The sequence below is a fragment of the Hemiscyllium ocellatum genome, chromosome 25, assembly GCF_020745735.1.
Source record: "Hemiscyllium ocellatum isolate sHemOce1 chromosome 25, sHemOce1.pat.X.cur, whole genome shotgun sequence".
Classification (NCBI taxonomy): Eukaryota; Metazoa; Chordata; class Chondrichthyes; order Orectolobiformes; family Hemiscylliidae; genus Hemiscyllium; species Hemiscyllium ocellatum.
In genome coordinates, this window is record NC_083425.1 from 36,801,996 (window position 1) to 36,821,088 (window position 19,093).

The window sequence follows — 19,093 nt, forward strand, 5'->3', positions numbered from 1 at the left end:
GGAAGCACTAGGTCTTTCATAACAGGCAAGTATGTATATTATATCAATTATTTCATCCATACTGATAGATTAAATACTGCTTCCCAATGCTATCATCCAGTTAATTACCAGATCAGTCTCTATTTTCCTGTAGGAATTCCCTCCCTAAATATTGCATCCTCTCAAACTCTCTCTTATGTTTCAAAATGCTCCTAAAAGTCCATCTCTATGAACATCCATTGAGTCGCCTGTCACTTTCTGTGGCTCAATCTCATTTTTTTTGTCTGTTTATGCTTCTGTGAATCTCCATAGGCTTTTTTACCAGGTTAAAGGTGCTAGGTAAATATGTAACTTCCCTAAGAGCATTCTGGGTCTACCTATATCATGTGGATTACAAGAAGGCAGCTCACCACCCCCTTCTCAAGGGGAACTTGGGGTAGGTAATAAATGCTGGCCAGCCAATGATGCCCAAACCCCACAAGTGGAAATAAAACTGACCGATTGCAAACATGGCTGTATCTGTCACTTTAGAGGCTGGAATAATATTGTTTGCCATGTCCACATAGCTATATATTAATAATCTGGGCTTTCTAATCTAATTTTAAAGTTTGCTACATTGAACTTTTATGTCACTTCAAATAGTGAAGAGGCTGCAACAACAGACTGTAGAAGGTCAAAAATTGGAAACCCAAGCAGGCACATGGTAGTGCAGAGTCCTGTGGTGATTCATGTTGAAGGGAGAAACAAGAAGAGAAAATAAAAGTTAAATGTATCTAGGTGGTTGAAATAACTCCACAGAGGCTGGTATCCTGTCACCAAGTCGCCCTTTATTTACACATAGAGAATCCTTGACACTGATCCAGCTCCCTTGGAGCCTGCTCCCAGAGTGAACAGAACCATGGACACTCCAGTTTATTTTTTTTATTTTATGAAACAATTGCAAAACAGTTCACAAAAAAAAGTTAACATTTACAGCTGTATACAACAGCAATTTTACAAGGGAGAGGAGCAGCAAAGCCAGGCTCCAAAACTTACCGTTCAACCAGTTTACAGGGAGATGAGGACAAACCTCAAATCCCACACTCCAGTTTATATCTGTCAGCCAGGACTCTCTGATTGAACCAGATTAACAGCATCAATCAGAGAATTCATATTCCATGAGGTCTACCTGGCTGACCTCGTTACAATCACTAGAGTGAGGCAGCTGCAGAGAGACCTGGAGGTGTGCATACACCACTCCCTTCTCAAGGGGAACTTTGGGTGGGTAATAAATGCTGGCAAACCAATGATGCTCACACCCTCACAAGTGAATGAAAAAAACTGACGGATTGCCAACATGGCTCGATCTGTCACTTTGAAGGTGACAGGATATGTTGAAAAGACATCCAGGATTCTGGGCTCAAACAAAGAGGCAGAGTACAAAAACAAATTAGCTATGGTAAACTATCATAAAACACTGCAAAGTTGTGGCCATTCATGGCACTGCACATGAGGAGGCTGAGCAGGAGACTTACTGGAATGGACTCCAGGAATGAAAAAAAATGTTACGTGGACAGAATGAAGAATTTTGAATTCCTCGCCATGGAGAGAGATGTTAAAGATGAATTTGATGATGAGATTCAAAATCATGAAGCGTTTTGGTCGAGTAAATAAGAAGAAATGAAAAAAATGAAATTTTTTCTGCAGAGATAAATCTGGGAGTTGCAACACTTTGGCCAATAATTGTTAGCTCTTAAAGGAAAACAAGGAACATTAATGAAATTTTCAAAATGGCTTTCTGTTAGTGTCCTGGCTGACATAAATGGAGATCATTAATCATAGGCTGCTGTTAGCGGAGCCTTTGAAGACACACCTTATTAAGGATATGTTGAGAAGAACTCTTTCAGAAGTTTTTCAAGAGAACAGCTGCATCGGAGTTTTAGTTTTCCCATTCTTAGAAAGTTGAGGATAAGCTGGACCTCCTCTCTCTCAGCAAGGCTGTATTCCAACTGAATTACAAACAATTCCTGACAGCCATAAACACCGACATGTGATTTCCAGCAAAAAATTATCTGAAGTCATCTGATTCCAATGATGTTTTTAAAAATGTTCCAGGTGTCTTTTTGTGCATTAGTTTTTTTAAAAAAATGTGCTGTCTACATAGCTTTTCACGTGCACTGTTCCGAGTTTTTTAAGCATGATCTGTCAAAAATAGGAATAATGAAGCATTGTGTAAAGGCTGTGGAATGTTATTCTTTCCTGTAAATATAATTGTGGATTGAAATGAGAAAAGAACTGTTTGAAAAACCCGGGATGGCTGAAGGATTGCTGCGTGTTTTGAAGCAAATAATCTGACACTTCGAATGAGCATCATTTACACAACTGCTAATTTAAGTAGCAATTGAAATTTAAGTTTGCAGATAAATTGGAGCCAAAGGGTTGTGTACAAACAGAGCTTTGGTTGGCACCAAGTCATGGATTGTTTTGTAAACTACTGACCAGCTACCAATGACAAAGGTCTACTGCCTGACGACAATTAGGAAATTTATAGAAATCCAGTGAGAAAGAAACTAAGGGAGTGAGTGACTTTCCTGATGGCAAACGTGGAGGTTTGGGAAAGGAGTGTGATGCAAATGAGAACAAAACTGAAGAGAGAAAGATGTTCATAGAGTTGAACAAAGTGTATGAAAAGACTGGGGCTGAACAATCTGAAGTGCTGGTAGCAGGAACAATAGCTGCACAGATGGTGACAAACATAATTCATGAATTAATTGCAGTTAGGTCTAACTAGGGGGTGAACAGAATCCTTTCTTCAAACCGCTCTGAGCTTTGAAAGCTGAATTTTAAAACAAGATGATGTTGCCAATTTAATAAATAAACACCACATTATGTAAAATTTGATGCATGGAAGAAGCTAGCCAGATTTATGTAGTCAACATTTAAAGAGTTAGTTTTAGTTTGGAGACTTTCTCATGTAAAGAAGTATAAATTACTAACACGAGCTTTAAAATGTTCAAATATGTCCAACCATCCACTACTACAAAAACCAGCATATAATTTTCCAAGCATATGAAACAAAGACAATAAAACTCTGCGGAGAATCAGGTTGTGAATTTTGACCAAGCTCCAGAAAAAGAATCATTCAGATTTTCAAGTTTCTAGTCTTCAGTTGGATCACAGAATCATGAAGATGTACAGCACGGATACAGACTCTTTGGTCCAACTTGTCCATGCCGACCAGAGAGCCTAATCTAATCTAGTCCCATTTGCCAGCACTTGGCCCATATCCCTCCAAACCCTTCCTATTCATATGCCCATTCAGGTGCCTTTCAAATGTTGCAATTGTACCAGCCTCCACCACATCCTCTGGCAGCTCATTCTATTCCTCTGTGTGGAAAAAGTTGCCCTTAAGTCCCTTGTATATCTTTCCCCTCTCACCCTAAACCTATGCCCTCTAGTTCTGGACTCCCCAATTCCAGGGAAAAGGCTTTGTCTATTTACTCTATCCATGCCTCTGATGATTTTATAAACCTCGATAAGGTCACCACTCGTGGGAGACTGACGCTGGTGTTTCTCATTGGATCAGTCATGACTGAATGACTGGAGACAGTGGTCCTGATTCTGAATTCTCCACTTGCAGCAACTCGGTCTTCCAATGTGCTTTCAACTCTGAGGTCAGATCTGAGCCCTTGAACAATGGGCGCAATGGGAAGTGAGTTGAAAAGTAAGGAAAAATATTGCCAAGGAAGAAAAGTCCAGTTTTGCACTGAAGGTTTAGACAGTAAGGTGAATGTCTCATTAGCGAGTGGCAAGAGCTCTATTTGGATGCATTTACACGTTATTATTACTTATTTCATCTAATTTATATGCAGTTTGCTATTCCCCAGGTGGCAGAGAAAGGCTAGATGGTGTCAATTGCCAACATGGAAGTCAAAGTAGGCAACTGGTCTCCCTGGTTCACCACTTGCTGTTCTGACCCTCTATCCTGAACAGCAGTCCCCAAAATCTCAGAGCACATCCTGTGGGTAGCAGCCACTTCCCTCCTAATCCATTCACAGAAATTGGCATCGGATATATATCAGCCTCACCATGTCTCCAAATCACTTAGAATTTGGTTCTTTACTTCAGTATTGCACTTTGGAGCTCACCAATACCTTTCATTGTTATGCTGCTGCCAGCTACCTAGTGTGCAAGGCCAGGTACCCAGCTCATTTGTTGCACCTCAGGGCTCTTCACTTGCTTTCTTAGCACTCACTCGATCCATGCCTACTTGTTGCTCACAGCATCTTTTGCCTTACTGCACTGTGCTGCCTCATTCAGAGCTAACAGACCCTCAGTAGTTTTGTCTTATCTTTCCTTTCAGCACAGACCTAAAGTCAGACAGATTGTCATGGTTGCTAGCAGTGATTAGTCAAGTGGGTGAACAGTAGATGTATGGCATTGTACTATGCCAATGTTACACCTTGTACAGCAAACACACTGCATAGGCTTCAACCAAATGGCCATGTTTCAAAGCCTAGGGGGAGCAATCAAGTCAAGGGGGATTGTTACCACTCAGAGGATGTTGCAATAGTCAGTCAGGGCCAGCGTCTGATCTATGTCCAGGCACTTGGACAAGATTTGACCTCAGTCCAAGTGCTTGCAGATAGTGGTCAGTTGCTGGTTCAGTCATGGTCAGAGGTTCTGTATCCAAGAAGTGGGCCATGGTCAGTCCTGCAGGTCCAGTGCAACCAGTCCTGGGATTAGCAGTAAGTCAGTTGCGGAGCTGTATGCAGATTAGTCAGGGATCTGGTTACTCATCTATTGGCACTGTCCTTCCAAGTCAGACAGTGGGGGAAGGCCACAGCTGGAGGTTTGGTCCCTGAAAGTCATGGTAGATTACCAGGGACCATTGCTGTGGTAGAGAAGTTGTGGAAAGCAATTATGGGATTGGAGACAGTATGCTAGGATGCACAGGGACAATAATTGGTACAGAGGGAGCTCAGCATATAAGGATGGGGATAGTAGAGCATATAAAGATATATACAGGATAGCCATGGCCACCCTGACTTCAATAAGAGGGCTAGAAGAGTTTGGTGGAAAAACATGGAGGCTTGGAACTGATGGGTTTAAGGAAGAAAACAGCAAAGTTTTGGGGTGGGCCCTTGATTTTTAGGCTTGGCCAGTGACTCAATCTGCAAAGCATAACCTGTGTTGCCTTCCATCCTTATCTGAATCACAATGTGCAATGGAAATAAAGAAGAATGGCTGCCACCACACCAAAAGGGTGGAGTAAGTGGTTTGTCAGTCTGAGAATGCAGTTCTACTTGTCAGTAATATGATACTCTGCAAGGGGCAATTGCATTCATCAGGCACTTGCACAGTACAGATTAAAGATCTCTGCAATCACAGAGCCCTGCATGTGTAATGCATAGAGTGACCAAATGTGTGGGATAAAATCCTAGTCACAAGCAAGCTTCACCATGGTCATTGGTCATTACAGATTGATCTGAGTTATCTCTGTGAATCAGCAATAATCATAGTTAACCGAAAAAAAAAAGCACATCTTGGCCTCTCTTCACAAAGTCAGTCCAAGATCTCATAAACTGCACAAGGGCATGGAGCTCATCTCGTCTCAAGTTGAATTTTAAGTGTTTTCCAATGGGCTTTTATATGCAAGGCTGCTGTTCTCGGAATGCTTTTGAGGGGTGAGGATTTGAGGGGAAGGAAACAGAGTATCAGTGACCCTATCACACTTACAATCTTCCACTATATTTGTGCTGTATACCTCAGAATACGATCCCCAGTCAAAGGTCCATGTTGAGGCATTCCATGGACCTCCTAGTCAGAGTCCTCCATGCCCCACTCTATCAAAGATCATGCTAAACCATCCTTTGCGTGTGATATAAATACTGACTGCTCACATTACCACTTACCTCCTCTGTTTTTGATCTTCCCCACAGAGGCTCTTTGGAACCATGACCAATGGATCCAGCCTCAGCTCAGGTGATTGGCACCGAAGCTGGTGCAATGATGCTGCAGACGCATTGAGGAGGAATAGATGCGTCAGTGAGCTGAGGACCAGCAGCAACCTTCAGTGGCTGACAAACAGCTTCCAGGTGGAAGTGTTGCAGCAGAAGGCTCCCTCAGGGCAGAGAGGAGGCATGGGGTCAATCATCCTCAATGCTATTTCCTCCAGATATGCCAGGCACAGTGTCACCACAGGCAGAGGATGCCCTGGGACACTGTCACTGACTGTGCCAGCTTTTGGAGGGGGACTTGTGACCTGAAGGGGTGGGAGGCTCGCTTATCTTCTAATCGTCAGGGTGACAGTTGCACTCAATTTTTACGCAAAATGTTACTTCCAGGGATCCACTGGGGACCAGTGTGAGATATCTCAATACTCAACCCACAAATGTGTTAAGACTATTGTTGGTGCAATGTATGCCAGAACACATCTCTTCATCTCATTTTCCCATGATGAGGTCAGTGTTGTCACCCCCAGCAGCAGGCTTTACAACCTAGCTGGCTTCCCCCTGGACAAGGCACCATAGACTGTACACACATTGCAGTGAGATCATTATATCATCAAGCAGCTAACTTGATCAATATAAAAGGCTTCCATTCTACCAATGTGCAAATCATCTCTGATCACATCTTGAGGGTCTGTACTAGATACCCTGTGAGCTGCCATTATGTCTATATCTTTGAGAACTCTCATGTTTCTGTTTGATTCAAGGATCATATGCCTTACAAGGATGTTACTGGGAGACAAGACTTATCTTCTGCAACCATGGCTGATGACTCCATTACCCAGTCCCTGATTGAGGTTGGGTGTAGATACTAAGCTGCCCATTCTTCCACCAGGGTCCTAAAGATGAGGTGCTGATGCTTGGATCAGCCTCGGGATGGAAGGGAGGTAGATGTTGGGACCTTGCAATACAATCTGCACAAAGTATGCCTCATGCTGTGCACTGCTCAACTGAAACAGTTGATGCAATGAATGCTGAGGATCTGGGAGAGCAGGAATGGTTTTCCGAGAAGGAAGATTGAGCAGGAGAAACATTTCTGCACAATAGAGTGCTACAATGTCGAGTGCACTAAGCCTGACAGGACTATATTGGTACCCCAACTTTGATGAAGACTCAAAAGGTGAGTTTACTTTCTCTCCATGGATGCTGTGATCTCCACCATTTGCTGCTTTCAGGACTGAATTGGGACCCGCTTCCAGTAGATGAGATGTGGGTACAGGGATCATTCATTAACTTTGCTTCCCACCAATAAGCAAACAGTCTACTCCTGGAAGCAAATGAATACTTTTCTTTGGTTTTCCTTTACTTTTGTTGTTGCTGAATAACAATTACTGCTTTCAACAGTTTAAATAGTTGGGCAGGAGGCTGAAAGAACAGAGCGACCCAGGGAGCATCAGGAGGTGGGGGAGTTTCAGGTATAACCCTTCTTCAGGACTGGGGGTGGATGTGGGGGGAGCTGCAGATAAAGGAGGTGGCACGGTCAGGGTGGTGAAGTGGGGATAGGTGAAGACAGGTAGGGAGTACAAACTGGTTGGTCAATGGTCGGTTACACCCAAAACGTTGATTTGTCCACCTCCTGATGCTGCTTGGCTTGCTGTGTTCTTCCAGCCTCCTGCCTGTCCAATTTGAATTCCAGCATCAGCAATTTTTTTTTTGTCTTCAACTGTTTGAAGGCTTTCCAATGTGTGGGGTTCACACATTGAACTTTGTGAAGAGATCAGGCTACTCTGAGCATTAGGGCAAGAGTAGGATGTTATTAGGGATGGTTAACCTGTGCAGTTTGATTCTTGTAGCTGCAGTTACAGTGATAACTTAAAGTCTGGTTGAAGATTTGTAGTTCGGGTGTCCGTTGTTGTGGTTCTGTTCGCCGAGCTGGAAGTTTTTGCTGCAAACGTTTCGTTCCCTGGCTAGGGAACATCATCAGTGCTATTGGAGCCTCCTGTGAAGCGCTGCTTTGATGTTTCTTCCGATATTTATAGTGGTTTGTTCTTGCCGCTTCCGGGTGTCAGTTTCAGCTGTAGTAGTTTGTATGTGGGGTCCAGGTCGATGTGTCTGTTGAAGAATGTTCTTGCCGTTTCCAGGTGTCAGTTTCAGCTGTAGTGGTTTGTATATTGGGTCCAGGTCCATGTGTCTGTTAATGGAGTTTGTGGATGAATGCCATGCCTCTAGGAATTCCCTGGCTGTTCTCTGTCTGGCTTGTCCTATGATGGTAGTGTTTTCCCAGTCAAATTCATGTTCCTGGTTGTCTGAGTGTATGGCTACTAGGGATAGCTGGTCGTGTCGTTTTGTGGCTAGCTGATGTATCAGCTAGCCACAAAACGACACGACCAGCTATCCCTAGTAGCCATACACTCAGACAACCAGGAACATGAATTTGACTGGGAAAACACTACCATCATAGGACAAGCCAGACAGAGAACAGCCAGGGAATTCCTAGAGGCATGGCATTCATCCACAAACTCCATTAACAGACACATGGACCTGGACCCAATATACAAACCACTACAGCTGAAACTGACACCCGGAAACGGCAAGAACATCCATCAACAGACACATCGACCTGGACCCCACATACAAACTACTACAGCTGAAACTGACACCCGGAAGCGGCAAGAACAAACCACTATAAATACCGGAAGAAACATCAAAGCAGCGCTTCACAGGAGGCTCCAATAGCACTGATGATGTTCCCTAGCCAGGGAACAAAACATTTGCAGCAAAAACTTCCAGCTCGGCGAACAGAACCACAACAGTGATAACTGATCTGAAAACTGATGATGTGAAATAGCAATTTACTTCTGAATATGCAATTGCGCTTGCAATGAAGTGCCTGCTGTGGCACCCATGTGCCCTCAGAATCTTTTTCATTCTCCTCCCATTACATGCACTGTGAAGGGCAATTCCTGGCTAGTGGTGCTTAACCTGGTGCATGACTGGGCTTTACAAATGATGCCAGTGCAAGGAACCCTGAGGCGGGGGGGGGGGGGGTTGGCGAGGGGTGCTCCCAGCATTGCCGAGTGCTACTGCTATTGCTCAGTGGACGATAACACAAATCGGGTGCCGTAGTGTGTGTGTAATGAGGTGAGCTGCGGAGAAGAGTGTGTGAAACTTCACTAGGGTTCAGAGAGAAACCCTGCATGAAACTCCCCAAATTGATGCTTAGCCAATTTCTCAATAAATTGGATCCTCATTGTTACTACGTTTTGATTGTAATGTGCTGCTGTGTTAAAAAAGATTTACATTCATTTCAGAAATATGAGAAGGAAGAGCTTATTTCCTTGCTTCATACAAGTTCATTGAAAAGAACATGATGTGCATTAACCCTAGCTTGCATTGTTGAGTTCAATTCTCTAATGTCCATCTTGTTCTCGGATGACTCTTTGGAAAAGAAAGCTATTGACAATATTTGCTAAAATTATAGTAAAAATTGCATGAAACCCACATTCATAATGTTGTGAAAGTATAACGTTAATGTACAGACAGGTCAAACGGTTTGAATATTAATGAAATGTAAATTATTACATTCAATTAAATATTTTGTTAGCATGCAGAAGACAAATTTAAGAATAAAGAAATTGAACACAAATCCTTTGTACCCATCATCTGATGTATAGTTCTGATATCACATCTGACATGATTAGGAATTAACCAACAAGTTTGGGAGATGTAAGTGCAAAGGTCAAAGTAGAAAGAAACATAGAAACATCTATCAAGAGGAGTGGGCCACTCAACCACCTCACCCCAGGTCTTTTCTTCCTGTTTATCACATCTGATCTGTCCTTCAATTCCATGTATCCATTTTTGATGGCTATTTCTTGATTGAGGGTCAGTTCAGTGACCACAAAGCAGAGTGACCCCAACAGCGTGGGTTCAATTCCCACATCGGCTGAGATTACTATGCCTCGCCTGAAGCATGGAGACCCTCAGGTTTAAACCACCACCAGTCATCTCTTTCTAATGAGAGAGCAGCCCTATGCTCTGATAGACTATGGTAACTTTGCCATTACTTGTTCCTCGATGGTCTTAACTAAAACACATGTCAATGTTGAAATTTTAACCTACCTAGCATTACAGACATTTAGCAAAGTAGGTTGCAGATTTCCACTACCATTTGAATGAAAAAGCAAATTTCACTCATAATTGGACTTGCTGTAATTTTAAGATGAAGCCTTTTTGGTTTCGGTTGCCTATGTAATGAAAATAGCTACTTTATATTGGCCCTATCAAATTCTTTCAACATTTGTAGGGTCCTCATTAGATCCACCCACAAGCTACTAAAGTCATGGGAATGCAAGTCAAGATTATGCAATTTGTCCTCATAATGTATTTCTTTAAGCTCGTTTATCATTCAGTTTAAACGGTGCTGTACCCTTTCCAAAGTCAATATATGTTTCCTGAGGTTTGGTGGCCAAACCTGAGCATGATACTCCAGATGGTGTCAAATCAAGGCTCTGTTATTAAAGTATCACTTCCTTCTGTGGCTAAATGCCAACGCTCCATTAGCAAAAGCATTTGATTGCAAGAAAAACATTCTTCCTATTACCTGTTTTATATTGTCCATGTTCTCATTGCCCTCTTTACTTCAGTCTGACATAAAGTAAATCAAACTGTTTTTTAAAATTAACTGGTTTGGATTTTGCAATCAGAATGAAGTGACAATGCTCACCACTAATCTTACAGAAAGCCATAAAGCAACATTCTTGCACCCTTTGTCGTGGGGACCTCATGTTTCTAATGTTAGCTTAATGCTAGTACCACCTAAAAGAGTCTTCTGGCATCCAACAATGATGATGTCATGAAGAGAGTAACTAATTACTGAAGAATTCTCATAGACAGCGTATTGACAAGTAAATGACACTGATATCCTTCGTCTTAAACCATTTTACACGTGATAATATAAAGTTTGAATAAACGCAAGATCATGGTGGGAGCTGAAATATAAACACTTCCTTTGAAAAATTGTTAAAAACTACTACAAATGGAATCTGGTAGCACTCTGAGTGATAGAGCGGATGGTGGAATTTGTGACAGAACCAGTTGAGAAGCCTGACGATGCCTCCTCACCATTGGGAATATGTTGCTGCATCTGTTATGTTTTTACCAATTGGATTGGCATGTTTCTCACTAGGTAGCAATGAGTTGCCAATTAAGGGGTATATAATTTGGTAAATGCCTTATCAATGCTGCAACTTGCCTCACTAATGTTCAGCTTCCCATTTTACCAAATGCATCAAACAAGCTAGGCACTGGGAATTTTCGACATGGAACTCAGAGCAGGTATCTGGCAACTTCTCACCATTGGCTGCAAGCAGCCTCCAGTTTGGACACGGGGAACCCATATCTCAGAACACACGCCATGGGCATAGGCCACATGCACTTCACATCCCAGGATGTTGGCATTTGAAATGTACTGACTCCTAAGAACCTCATCTCTGATCGACTTTCAGTCTGCTCCTGTACTTCGATGTTGCATCTCAGACCACACTGAAAACTATCATTGTAATGCTGCTGTAAGATGGCAATCCACTCAGGGACCCAGCCAGCTCATAGACTGAACCATTATTCATAGAGTCATAAAGTCCTACAGCATGGAGACAGGCCCTTTGAGTAAAAAATGAGGTCTGCAGATGCTGGAGATCACAGCTGAAAATGTGTTGCTGGTTAAAGCACAGCAGGTTAGGCAGCATCTCAGGGCTTATGCTTGAAACATCGAATTCCCTATTCCTGAGATGCTGCCTAACCTGCTGTGCTTTAACCAGCAACACATTTTCAGACAGGCCCTTTGACCCAAGCTGGTCCATGCTGACCAAAATGTCCATCCACTCTAACACCATTTCCCTGCACTTGGCCCATATCCTGCTAATCCTTTCCTATCCATGAATTTGTCCAAATGCCTTTTAAATGATATTGATGTCCCCACCTCAACCACTTCTGCTGGCAGCTCATTCCGTGTCTGTGAAAAAAAGTTGCCCCTCAGATTACCTTTCATTCTTTCCCCCTAACCTTAAACTGATGCCCTCTAGTCCTTGATTCCCCAAGCCTGGGAAAAAGACTGAGTCCATTCTCCCTATCCACTCAAGAAGGATGCTAGGGATAAACCAGGAAACAGCAACCAGTGAATCTACCATCTGTAGTAGGGAAACTATTAGAAAAAGTTCTGAGACAGAATTAATCTCCATTTCAGGAGTCAAGGATTATTCAAGGATAGTCAGCTTGGCTAAGGGCAGTTGTGGCACAGTGGTAGTATCACAGCTCTGGGATAGAAGTCTTGGGTTCATGTCTTACCTGATCCAGTGGTGTTTTATTACATCTTCCAAACAAGTTAATTAAAATATCTAGCTGGTATGGCTTTATAAAGGGGAGATCATGCCTGATAAATTTGACTGAATTTTTCAAGGAGATGATTGAAGCTTTTGACAAAGTCTCATCTGGCAGACTGGTTAAGAAACTAAGAGTGGAGAGTGCTTGTAGATTAATGTTTTGGTGACTGGAAGCCCATGCCCAGTAGTGTACCACAGCGTTCAGAATTGGTCCCTCGCTGATTGTTGCATCAATTCATGATCTAGATATGAGTGTAGGAGATACGATCAATAATTTGCAGATGACATGAAAATTGGTGATATGCTAAGTAATGAGGAGGAAAACCTTGCAAGGGCTTGCATGTGCCAGTCAGATTCAGACACACAAATTGAATTTAATTCTGAAAAGTCTGAGGCCATGCACATTGGGACGACTAATGAGGTGAGGGAGTACACCTTGAATGGTAGGACCTTCAGAAGTACAGAAGGTCTGAGGGACCTTGGTGTGCATATACATGGATCCTTGAAGGCAGCAGGATGCGATTGTATGACAGAGATGTGGATTGTGTGGGTATGGGCTGATTAAGCTCTGAGGAGAGACTAAACGCTCTTGTGATGCAGTGGTAGCAACTCTTCCTCTGAGCCAGGTGGCCTGGGTGAAGTTGCACTTGCTTCAGAGGTGTGTCATAACACTTCCGAAGAGGTTGATTAGAAAACATCTCAAAACAATGATATGAGATTAGATAGCCTGGCATTGTTTCCTTTAGAGCAGAGAAAGCTGAGGTTAGACCTGATTGAGGTCACAGAGTCATAGTCATAGAAATGTATAGCACGGAAACAGACCCTTCAGTCCAACAAAGTTGTGAGAGTCATAGCTAGAGAGCAAACATTTCCCCTTAGTAGAAGAGTCAGTACCCAGGGAGCACAGATTTAAGGTATGGGGCAGGAGATTTAGAGAGGATTTGAAGAAAAGCCTTTGCACCTAGAGGGTTCTGGGTATCTGGAACTTAGTGGCTAAAAGGATGGAGGAGGCAGGAATCCACAAGACATTTAAGAAGTGTTTAGATGAACACTTGAAATACCATAGCAAACAAGGTTATGGGCTAAGTGCTCGAAAATGGGATTAGTACAAAGATGCTTGATGACCAGTGTGAAGAACATAAATATTAATCCAAGGAGTTTTATGCATTTCTTTTCAGCAGTAACTGGAAATTCTAGCCCCAAATTCTTCTTAAACATGAGGGAGTTCCTGTTCTCTCTACAGTTGCAGAATACTTGTTTTTCTGTGGCTTCACTCAAGAAGAGAGATGAGAATAAGTTGAGCTAGCTCTTGGAATAGAGGGTATTGTGGGGAGACTAAACAGATGCATTCCAAATTACGAGAATTTGGTATGAGTCAGTATAAGCAGAATGGGCCAAATAGTTTCCTTCTGTGTGGTAAGATTCCATGAAAGTAAAATTGCCAACTTCATTAGTGAGTGTTCAATTGTGAAGGAGCTGAAACTGTGTTGCTGGTTAAAGCACAGCAGGTTAGGCAGCATCCAAGGAATAGGAAATTCGACGTTTCGGGCATAAGCCCTACATCAGGGCTATTCCTATTCCTTGGATGCTGCCTAACCTGCTGTGCTTTAACCAGCAACACATTTTCAGCTGTGATCTCCAGCATCTGCAGACCTCATTTTTTACCCGACAATTGTGAAGGAGGACAAGTGATTACTCACGTTTGTTAGAATGGACATTTTGCCCCTTTTTACTGAAATGATGGAATCAACCAGCATGCATCAAAGGAAGAGACATCCAGCTCAGCAGCAATAGAGATCACAGATAAAATGTATTTTTAATTACATTCCTATGGCCGGAAGCTTCTGTTTTGTTCATAACTCGCAACGAGGTTTTCTGCTTTGACACATGACAGAAGATGATATAAAATAATTGCTTCTTCTGTAGCATCCCATCCATTAATTCTGAAAAAACAATTTATTTCAGCTGAAAAAGGAGAGAAATTCTTTTTCATCTTGTTTTTACCTGGGAATCACAATGCCAGCTCACTGATATCATCTTTAAATCTTATATATACCATAAGGACATAAACATTTGAAAGGCTAGACTAAGAAAATAATTCATAAAAGCAAAAGTCTGATGTGATTTTACAGTATACAAAGATTCGAACCTTTTTGTCTTGTCTTGTCTCCTGCTGTTATATTTCACAATCGAGCCCTTTGTCAAATTGTGTTTTTTTTGGGTTTAATTGGAAGGCATTATTCTAATAGAGGCTTTGAGCTGATGTGAAGCCACAAGAGTGAAATTGGAAAAGTATAAAATAGATATCACAACTTGCGTAGATTACTGCTTTGGAATCATTTCCAATAACTACAGCTGAAGACCTCTCGGGTGTCCCTTCTGCTGTGATTTGGATCTGTTTGTTTTCCCACTGTGCTTCATTATTGAAGTCCAGACTCTTTAATTGCGGCTTGAATTGAATCAAAAGCTTGAATTCAAACACTTATTTGACGCTTTATTTACCCATGAGAGACATTGAATGATGATTATGTGCACAAGAGTTTTTTTCTCCTGAGGAGAAAGAATAATGCACACATGGAGAGAAACCTGGGCTGGTAATCACTTCTGCAGGCTGACCCTTTCTGAGGGGCAGCACATTAATGTTTTCCTGCTTTTTCCTAAAGGTATTTTTTCAAGCTTAAAATATCTAAAGAAAAATTGGCCCAGATTTTGCAGTTGCTTTGACAACAAAACTGTCAATGGTCACTGTCAATCCGGCAGTGAAACTGTCAGTGTTTCTAGCTTCCACATATGCAGTTAAATGAGGAAATCTGGAATGTGCTCTCAGTGATTCCCTGATCTTCCACATGCAATCCTGCAGTCAGAAACGTTTACACGCCCTAGAAATGATGCAGCATTTCCCTTTTGATAGCACTACAAAAAAGATTTGAAAAATGTTGTACCTTGATGAGTGAATTGACTAAAACTGGGCATTTAACTATATACTGAGTCATAGGTACTGCTGGTAAACCATTCTGATGCAGTAAACTAAATGTGTTACATTTGTCTAATAATAAATATTAATATTTGGGTTTATATGTTATTCCCATATGGATGTCAAAATTTTTATTTCACTTCCTGACTTGCTGTCTGTGCAAATTGTTCAATGTGATTAACTGCTTAGTCTGCTTGATTACTTTGGTGCTGCTGAATGCATGAAGGATCCCTTGGCTTAGCGCTGAAAGCATACTAATGTCAGGAAAGGAGAAATCCATATTGTGGGTAGTTTCATTTGAAGTCAGTGACAAGGGCCATCACTTCAATGCTAACTGCAAAATCCAATGCTGTGTTTTTCTTGCCAGCAGACCAGTATCATTTCCAGTGAAGTGGTCCCAATGTAGTGTGAAAAACAATGATACGATGTGAAGAGTAATTTTAGTAATGGCACCAGGTTAGGAAATTGTCAAGGTTTTAGACTGCAGTTCATGGGGCTTCTTTGAATAGAATCTGACTACTGGTTTTATTTAAACAACAAAGCTTGTCTAAATTAATTTTCTAAATAATTTCCTGTTCGATTAAGTTCTTTCATAGAATGTGCCTGAGAAATTTTAAAATCTATTCATTTACTGGTTATTTAAATGTTGCTGATATATTATTTATTCTTTGTCTGAAATCCTAAAAGTATTTAGAAAACAAGGGCTGAAAAAGAGATAACTTTATATAATCATTTTTAATAATTTCTTTTCATTTAATCATGGGAGTTAAGAGGGGTTCTTAACTTGCATTGAGGTCAGACCAAGTTAGGGCTGACAGATTTCTTTCACTGGACATTCGTGAATCAGAATGGATTTCACCACGTGGTCACTGTTACTGGTGCTAGCTTTTTAATTTAAGATTTATTATGAAGTAAATTTAAGACCATAAGAGACCATAAGACATAGGAGTGGAAGTAAGGCCATTCGGCCCATCGAGTCCACTCCGCCATTCAACCATGGCTGATGGGCATTTCAACTCCACTTACCAGCATTCTCCCCATAGCCCTTAATTCCTCGAGACAGCAAGAATCTATCAATTTCTGCCTTGAAGACATTTAGCATCCCGGCCTCCACTGCACTCTGCAGCAATGAATTCCACAGGCCCACCACTCTCTGGCTGAAGAAATGTCTTCGCATTTCTGTTCTGAATTGACCCCCTCTAATTTTAAGGCTGTGTCCACGGGTCCTAGTCTCCTCGCCTAACGGAAACAATTTCCTAGCATCCACCCTTTCCAAGCCATGTATTATCTTGTACGTCTCTATTAAGTCTCCCCTTAATCTTCTAAACTCCAATGAATGCAATCCCAGGATCCTCAGCCATTCCTCATATGTTAGACCAACCATTCCAGGGATCATCCGTGTGAATCTCCGCTGGACACGTTCCAGTGCCAGTATGTCCTTCCTGAGGTGTGGGGATCAAAACTGGACACAGTACTCCAAATGGGGCCTAACCAGAGCTTTATAAAGTCTCAGTAGCACAACGGTGCTTTTATATTCCAGCCCTCTTGAGATAAGTGACAACATTGCATTCGCTTTCTTAATCACGGACTCAACCTGCATGTTGACCTTTAGAGAATCCTCGACTAGCACTCCCAGATCCCTTTGTACTTTGGCTTTACGAATTTTCTCACTGTTTAGAAAGTAGTCTATGCTTTTATTCTTTTTGCCAAAGTGCAAGATCTCGCATTTGCTCATGTTGAATTCCATCAGCCATTTCCTGGACCACTCTCCCAAACTGTCTAGATCCTTCTGTAGCCTCCCCACTTCCTCAGTACTACCTGCCTGTCCACCTAACTTCGTATCACCTGCAAACTTCGCTAGAATGCCCCCAGTCCCTTCATCCAGATCATTAATATATAATGCGAACAGCTGTGGCCCCAATACTGAATCCTGCGGGACACCACTCATCACCAGCTGCCATTCCGAAAAAGAACCTTTTAACCCAACTCTCTGCCTTCTGTCAGACAGCCAATCCTCAATCCATCCCAGTAGCTCACCTTGAACACCATGGGCCCTCACCTTGCTCAGCAGCCTCCGGTGTGGCACCTTATCCAAGGCCTTTTGGAAGTCTAGATAGACCACATCCACTGGGTTTCCCTGGTCTAACCTACTGGTCACCTCTTCAAAGAATTCCAACAGGTTTGTCAGGCATAACCTCCCCTTACTAAATCCATGTTGACTTGTTCTAATCAGACTCTGTTCTTCTAAGAATTTAGAAACCTCATCCTTAATGATGGATTCTAGAATTTTACCAACAACCGAGGTTAGGCTAATTGGCCTATAATTTTCCATCTTTTGTCTTGATCCTTTCTTGAACAAGGGGGTTACAACAGCGATCTTCCAATCATCCGGGACTTTCCCTGACTCCAGTGACTCTTGAAAGATCTCAACCAATGCCTCCGCTATTTCCTCAGCCACCTCTCTCAGAATTCTAGGATGTATCCCATCGGGGCCAGGAGATTTATCAATTTTAAGACTTTTTAGCTTTTCTACCACTATCCCGTTTGTAATGACAACCATACTCAACTCAGTCCCCTGACTCCCTTTAATTGTTGGGATATTATTCATGTCTTCCACTGTGAAGACTGACGCAAAGTACTTGTTAAGTTCTCCTGCTGTTTCCTTATCTCCCATCACTAGGCTTCCAGCATCAGTTTGAAGTGGCCCAATGTCTGCTTTTGCCTGTCATTTGTTTGTTATGTATTGAAAGAAACTTTTACTATCATTTCTAATATTACTGGCTAGCCTACCTTCATATTTGATCCTCTCCTTTCTTATTACTCTCTTTGTTATCCTCTGTTTGTTTTTGTAGCCTTCCCAATCCTCTGATTTCCCACTGCTCTTGGCCACTTTATAGGATCTCTCTTTATCTTTAATACATTTCCTGACTTAAATTGTGTTCAGTCCATCGATGATTGGTGCCAACGTTTGGATAACTAGCACTGAAATATTCACTTTCTGTAAAGATACGTACATCTTATGGTTAAATCATATCATGCCAAACAGTGTGAAAGTAATGATCAGCAGTGAAGCAGGACATTCTATTTACAATTTCTCATGAAGAGACCCACAAGTGAAAGGTAGAATAATGTAATAAAACTATAGAATGGGTGAATGTTTATAAGACCATTTAATCCATAGTTAGGAAAACAAAGGATTGTTTACATTTCAATAGATGTTTCCCACAGTTTTGATTACTTCTCTGATTGATATGTTACAGTCTTAATTTGATAATATCCAACACATAAAATTGTCTTATTGTTCATTGTTGCATTTTTCTAGCTAACTTATGTTGAAAGAAAAAAACTATCAGTAAGACAATTTCGGAGATTCAATACTATACTATATATAGGAGTGATATTGCAAAATATGCTTTTTGAATACATTTCAATGGATCATCATATCATCAATGTATAAACATATGCAATTGTTTTTCTGATATTCATTTCTAGGATGGATGATATACAACTGTGTAAGGAGATAACACGACTTAAGAAAGAGCTACAGAAACTAGTATCAATACCAGGTGAGTGCTTGAATTCCATTGACATGAAAAAAATAAATGCGTCAACCATGTTTTCAAAGCAAGTCAAAGCTTACACCCAAAACAATTAGAATACAGTGATTGAGCATGCTCTTATTCCCATGGGCAAAGGCTACCTCCATTGCACTGAAAATGTGGATTGATTGCATAAATAAGTGTTTCAGCTTCCACGTTTCTGGAATGGACAGATTCTACGACACCCAGTGCAATGAGTCTCACAGAATTATTGACTGCTTGAACAAGTCA

The 19,093-nt window shown here is 41.6% G+C and overlaps 1 protein-coding gene across 1 annotated transcript in view; it reads left to right on the forward strand.

Moving 5' to 3' along the window:
- Positions 1 to 19,093, forward strand: part of zgc:171844 (uncharacterized protein LOC100151763 homolog) — a 73,276-nt gene that overhangs the window by 16,379 nt on the left and 37,804 nt on the right. The window contains exon 3 of the mRNA XM_060844574.1: positions 18,756 to 18,829. Coding sequence (XP_060700557.1) covers positions 18,756 to 18,829 — 74 coding nt within the window. The remainder of the gene's footprint in view (positions 1 to 18,755; positions 18,830 to 19,093) is intronic.